Here is a 6,600-nt window from a genome sequence, read left to right on the forward strand (position 1 = left end):
CGAGAAGCTGCTGCCGGGCAGGGATCTGCGCAGTGTCTCCAAGGCTGTTTTTAATGCTCCGTCTGTTCGAGTTAGCAGGCAGTCGTTATATAATACTCCGCATTCAACACAACTTTTAGCAGCCCTCTTCCAGTGTGTTTGGTGGCGGCGGCGAAAGAAGCACCGGCACACTTCAGTCAAGTCAAAGGAGCGCCACAATGTCAAATACTGAATTATTTAAGTAATTAATGCAGTAATAAGGGCATAGTCCTGTAAAAGTTCTTAAAGAGACAAGAAATATTAACGATCACTTGAAACTGAGGCTCTGGCCCTGGGGACCCCTGTCCTCTCTGGCCCTTGGGCCTATTCCATCTATTACCAGCAAAATGTACTTTCTAATGTTAAAGTAAAAGTACTAATAAACAATGGTGGAATCCAAGTACATTTACTCAAGTACTAGGTGGAGCTACTTAGTACATATTTGGGATACATGTGCTGAAGTATTTCCATTTCATGCTACTTTACACTTGTACATTTTTTTGAAAGCTTCCGTTACTACTTTACAGATTTTATATACAAAACGTGATAAACTTATAAAATATAATACCCTAAAAAAGGAGAGTATATAAAATAGTTACTATTAGCTCCACCTCCACCAACTGAAACGGTAAACTACTACTTACACTTGAATGCACCTATATAATACTAATATTATATTCAATAGTGTAACAGTAGTTTTCTATATTTAGTATTGCTGCTTTTACTTAAGTACTCTGAGTACTTCTTGCACAACTGCTTTACACTACTACTCCAATATTATTCAGAGAAAATGTAGCTTTTACTTGATACATTTAACTGACAGCTGTAGTCACTAGCTCATTTACAAAAGATTTTACATGAAAAACATATAAGCTCACAAAATATAATGCAATGTTACAGTTGAACTACCCAACAGTATTTAAAGTAATTAAAGCTAGGTTCACCTCCACCAGCTACTACACTAACATACTACATACAAATTAATGCATCAGTATTAATAGTTCAATACTATCATATAAGATAGTGTAAAACACACAGGGGACATTTCTTCGCATTATGAGTACTTTTAGTTTTGATATTTAAATCCATTTTGTTGATAATATACAGAATACGTGTTCAAGTGACTCCACGTGTTTCAGAGGCCATTCTGCATCCAGTAATATACCTATTATTGGATTATTGTTATTGATGCATTAACATATAAACAGCATTTTAGTCTTGTAGGCGGTCAAAGTGGAGCTTATTTTAACTACTTGGGTAATTGCATAGTTTATTCATTAATAATGCATCATATATCATGAACCGATCAAAGTGTCTAGTAACTGTATCTGTTAGATAATTTAATGGAGTTAAAAGAACAATATTATCTCTCAGTAGTGAAGCAGAAGTATAGAGTACCATAAAATGGAAAGTAAGTAACTCAAGTGAAGTAAAAGTACTTCAAAATTGTACATAGGTGCAGCACTTGAGTAAATGTAAGTTACTTTCCACATCTGCACCACCACACCAAGCTTTCAAGTCCTTGATGACTTACCCAGTTTAAAAATTCACTTTTATTGCAAAATAATATACCAGCAAAAAAAGCACATCAAATTTTGCAAAAGAGCTACTTATTCCATACATGTAAATAATCCATCTGTAAAAGTGTCTCCATGTCTGTGGACATAGATTTATTTATTCACATCTTTTAATATCATCTGTGATATTTTAAAACAATATGAAAATGAGGCTGCCTTTAAGCTTGCACACTCACAATACGCTGCAAATTTTATAGCATTCCAGGAATCTCGCCTTGTTCTACCTGTTAATTGCTACCGTGATGTATAGTTGAAGGTTTATCTCTTTGTTCATGTTGTTGTCAGGATCTTTTTGTAATATAATTAAGCAATAATGCAATAAGAATCTAAAGATGAATTTAACTTTCAAAGTCACAGTAGTTTGACACATCCCAAGTATTCTATGCTTTGGCTATTGCCATCACATAGAGTTCTAGCTAAGAGACTACTAGCTGAAATGTGTAAGGTTTTTGTAAGGAATAAGTATGTTTATTTGAGGCAGTGCACACTGAGTCAACCATTTTCCCTGAACATCAAACCCCTTCAAAGTGGTCACACACAGAACGTGACAGCCTAATTTAGGCTTTATTCACACCCTCCTATGCCAACAACTTTCCCTGCCAACAGACAGAAAAACTAGTGTAACTGAAATATACTGATTTTACGTGAACAAATATGTAAATTATAATACCAAGTAAAATAATGGTATGCATGTAATTTTAGTGAGAAGTCATTTTAAAATGCCATCAATCCAGCTTGCACATTCTACATCACTAAAGTATCAAAAAGCAACCTTTACAATAAGAAAAGGTTGTACTCTATATGAGTCAGTTTGTTGGGGTATAAATAGATAAAGGAAATGTGTCCATTTTATAATGCTGTGGTATGTTTTCACTGTGGGTCCTTATTTTGGGTCTTCAATGGTTCCCTTGCTGAGGTCTGTCATTTTGGGATACTTCACTTTCTTTTGGTCAAGTTCATTTTGAGCCCACAGGAGTAGTTTCAGGAGCTTGGCCAGCTTGGGTGTTGACTCTCTGTTTTCATAGTCTAGCACACATTGATTCACTTCACTCCACACCTGGAAGACAAAGGCACATACCTGTTATTGCTTTGTGTACTTTCACTACTGAAGATTGGATCATAGTTAATATGTTGCACCTTCATTACGTTAGGGTACTCACAAGAGAGAGTTTTCTAAAAAAGGAGACCAGGCTGTGACATTCTGACGTTTAGTCCCCTATACTGGTCATGAACAGTGGATCCTACAATTCCCATAATCAAACACAATAACGTATTTCATTTTATCCTTCTGATCTTGTAAATGCCTACATATTTCAAACCCCAAGTCCCAAGTTCATAACACAAGCATTCTGTTAAAAATTGAAAGCCTCGAGCCCAATCCAAGATAACCTTGATGATATCGTCAGGGTTATTTTCTCCAACTATAGAAAGCTCCCTTCAGAACCATAGAAGACTATATACAACTGTTTTCATAAGCTGAGTAGTAGTCCTTGTGAAAAGTAAACTGATCAAAATTGGTCCCTTTAAGTAGGTAAAGGGGCAAAATAAATAAATAAATAAATAATAAAAAAATCAGGGAATTCATATGTTATAGATTAAATTATTAAAAAAAGGAAAATCGGATGAGAAAAAAATGTTAAAACATGGCTGAAAAACCATATTAAAAACTGCAGCACTAACAGTGAGTAGTGTCCTCATTCTACAGAAAACATAACACAGCCAGTAACACAAAAACACATACAAACAGCATCAGTTTAAACTAATCTATTCCATGTGAGATGTGAATATATACAGCACTTGGCCCTTCTTTTGCACTAATATGCTATATATTAGTGCAAAAGAAGGGCCAAGTGCAAGACAAAAGTAGTAAGAACTTTAATAATAGGCTTTGACTCTACCTTTTGTCTCTGCATCATATTGAGCAGATCTCCAAAAGGTGACTCCTCAGGGTTGTCGAATGCCAGCAGGGCCAATGTCCTCTCCATCTCGGTCAGACATTCCCGGCTCTCCTCCCCCTGCTCTGCTAACTGAGACTGGGCAAATTCAAGGGCAGCTTCGGTCTCCCTCAAACGAATTAGCTCGATCAGATGCTGCTGCTGCCAACACACACACAAAAAATATGGCTTCAATAGTGAGTGAAAATAACAGAAGTAGTAAGACATGCAATAGAAATGATATATCCAAAAGCATAAAGCCGAGATGTCTTCACTGTGCTATATTTTACCTGTAGGTGAAAGTAGAGGTAACGGTTGGTATCCAGCAGTTCTGGGTGCAGACTGTTAATCAGAGCAATAGCATCCTGGATCTGTCCCTTCAGGATCATCTCTCTGATTTTAATTCTTTCATCTAAGGAATCCAAATCCACACTGGGCTCTATTCCAGACTCCATCCTGAACTTCTCCGCTGCCTCCTTGAAGCCCTCTGTTGAAAAGAAACCATGGTGAAATCCTGCACGTTCGACATTGAAGCACAACATACAATTGATCTTTATAGACAACTAAGAGCAAACTTTGATTAACAAAAAATTGGTCCTTTACCGGTCACCAAGTAGTTCATAATGAGCCTGTTCATATCAGCTCTCTGAATGTGGACATTGTTGAGTTTATCCATCCACTCTTCCCTTGTGATATCCTCCGGCTTCTCTGCATAACTCATTATGATAATAACCTAAAGGAGAAGAGAATGGTTATCTTGTCAATTAAGAGAATGACATTTTAATGTAATGGCAGGAACAATTACATAACGTTATAACTGTTCAGTTTGACAGCAACACAGCACCGGAAATCCTAAATCACAACATTTGGGGCCTTCGAGGTAAAACACAACATTGAAGCCTGACTTTCGTCAACACGAATGAAAACAAAGACAAGTTCGCACTTTCTGTGCATTTATATCGAACACACACATCAAGAAAGAGTACTCTTCTATTTTATTGTCTTCTATTGATATGCATCTATAACCCACTGCAAATATAATGGTTACTTTATCGCAATACCTGAAAATTTGTCGCTACTTCCCAGCAGTAGCTAGCTAGCTAGCGGAGGGGACCCTCTTTTGCTTCTTCTTCTTCTTCTTCTTCTTCTTCTTCTTCCTCTGCCTATTTCCGGTACGGTAAACTACACGCTACGTGCACACTGCTGCCCCCTACATTAAATTAAAAGAATTGTGTGACTATTGGAGATTGGCTCGACTGTCTACGTGTGTATTAATTTTATGTTATTTTATTATTTCAACATTTCAATCCTGTTTGTGTTTTTTTTCTTTTCAACAATAACCATTTAGACGTTATTATTTCGTCGTTATATTTCGTTGTTATTTCCAATAAGTAATTGCTGTTTAATTGTACCCTATGGATACATTGAAAACATTCTTCGTAGGAGGTGTGATTCTGTTTTGGACAGGAAACCTTACTTGAATTATAAAGCACTGATTTTGTCACTGTACTTGTCTTCTATGTGTTGTAAATAAAGCTGGTATAAATTAAAACAAAAAAACATTGCACTGCATCACTGTACACAAAACACTTCTACTTAAATAAGACACTTAACACTTAAATAAGAGAGACTAGAGGGAACTCTAATGACAAAGTCATGCAATAGACCAAACTGTAGATTGCCTGAAGTAGCAGAGGGACTCGAGGGACACAACTAGAACCATTGCTTCCCAAAATTAAGATAGAGAGAGGACCAAAAAAATTATATCATTAGTGTGTTTCACATCAATATAACAATTTTATGCACAGAAGGAATGCTTCAAAATGTTAATTATCTGCTTGACAAAAAAGAGGAATGCAAAACCACCCATAACCACCTAAGGATAGAGATTAAATGTATGCGTTTTCATTGTTTGGATTTTTACAGTGAACCTAGCACAACCACATGTTGTAAGCAAAAATGGCATTAAGTTCTACATATGTTTGTTTAAACTTTACAGAATATGATTTGTGGAAAAGAAGTTTGGCAAGTATAGTTATACATTTTAAAATATCTTGTATGTAATCTTTTTTTTTTTTTGAATTAGGGTAAAATTTCTCGAAGGTAACTCTCCCAGATTGTGTGCAATGTATGTGACTACTGTCTAAACATAATTTATGCCCCTACACTTATGTTTTGACTTTTTTCATGCAGTTTGTTTCTATTGTAAGAAGAAATAAACAATGTATTATTTATACAATTAATCAGTAAAATTATGTGTGATGACTCTATGTTATATTTCTGGTGAGTGTGTCCCATGGCTACATTTCATGCATATTTTGCCCAGTTTTATTTTAAATTTGATAAAAGTTATGCATACTAAAATGGGATTGTAATGATTAAAAAAGATTCTTTAAGGTACTGCAAGGAGTCATATTATATAAAACAGATAATAAAAATTTTATTAATAAATTTGTTTGTCTCTGGCGGTGGAAAGTAACTAAGTACTTTTACTCTAGTGCTGTACTTAAGTACAAATATGAACATTTCAGAGAAATGCTTTTATTTTTCAGCTATACTACTAGTTGCTTTACAAATACAGATTTTTCATACAAAACATACGAAGAGTTTATAAAATATGATGCCTTCTTATGAATTAAACAACCTGAACTGCCAGAAAATTCATCGGAAACTATTATGGTAATCATTTAAGTGATTTTCATGTAAGAATGCCAAACAGTTCATGTTCCCAGATTTGCTGCTTTTCCTTTTAATTATTTGAATAATTTTAATTTATTTTTAATAATCTTGAGGTGTGGACTGTTGGTTGGACGAAACAAACACTGTGAAGGTTTCGCTTTGGGCTCTGGGTAATTTGTACAAAATAATCAACTGATTTAATCTATAATAATAATCTAAAATAAAGACATAAGACATAATAGTATGACGGTCAGTCACAACTATAATATTTTCATTTCTATATTACATTATGTTATCATTTTATGTGTGTTTACTATTGTATGTATTTCTTTATTTCTTGTTTATTTAATTTCTTTTTCAAGTTTTTGTATTTCAGACAATAAGCCTGCAGG

General features: G+C 34.8%; 1 protein-coding gene across 3 annotated transcripts; it reads right to left on the reverse strand.

The window, feature by feature from the left end:
- Positions 1-1,328: 1,328 nt before the first annotated feature.
- Positions 1,329-4,722, reverse strand: LOC120803353 (glucose-induced degradation protein 8-B homolog). Of its 3 annotated transcripts, none has more exons than XM_040151728.1 (5): positions 4,591-4,722; positions 4,133-4,262; positions 3,820-4,016; positions 3,494-3,688; positions 1,329-2,652 (listed from the first exon to the last, which is right to left on the reverse strand). In XM_040151728.1, exons 2-5 carry the CDS (start codon positions 4,248-4,250, stop codon positions 2,479-2,481), a joined length of 684 nt encoding a protein of 227 aa, XP_040007662.1. In that variant the 5' UTR covers positions 4,251-4,262; positions 4,591-4,722; the 3' UTR covers positions 1,329-2,478. The 3 variants fall into 3 exon arrangements, with proteins under 3 accessions (XP_040007662.1, XP_040007663.1, XP_040007661.1); XM_040151727.1 differs by having other exon boundaries at positions 1,333-2,652; positions 3,494-3,691; XM_040151729.1 differs by lacking the exon at positions 4,591-4,722 and having other exon boundaries at positions 1,331-2,652; positions 3,494-3,691; positions 4,133-4,261.
- Between the last annotated feature and the right edge of the window lie 1,878 nt (positions 4,723-6,600).

Source organism: Xiphias gladius, chromosome 18 (assembly GCF_016859285.1).
Source record: "Xiphias gladius isolate SHS-SW01 ecotype Sanya breed wild chromosome 18, ASM1685928v1, whole genome shotgun sequence".
Classification (NCBI taxonomy): domain Eukaryota; kingdom Metazoa; phylum Chordata; class Actinopteri; order Istiophoriformes; family Xiphiidae; genus Xiphias; species Xiphias gladius.

Bases quoted from the DNA above. Each gene is read 5' to 3' on its own strand.
- LOC120803353 (XM_040151729.1), bottom strand. From the start codon at position 4,250: ATGAGTTATGCAGAGAAGCCGGAGGATATCACAAGGGAAGAGTGGATG. The intron at 3,692-3,819 runs GTAAAATATAGC...GTGTGTTGGCAG, and splicing joins ACCTCTACTTTCACCTACAG to CAGCAGCATCTGATCGAGCT. The intron at 2,653-3,493 runs GTAGAGTCAAAG...TTTGTCTTCCAG, and splicing joins ATATGATGCAGAGACAAAAG to GTGTGGAGTGAAGTGAATCA.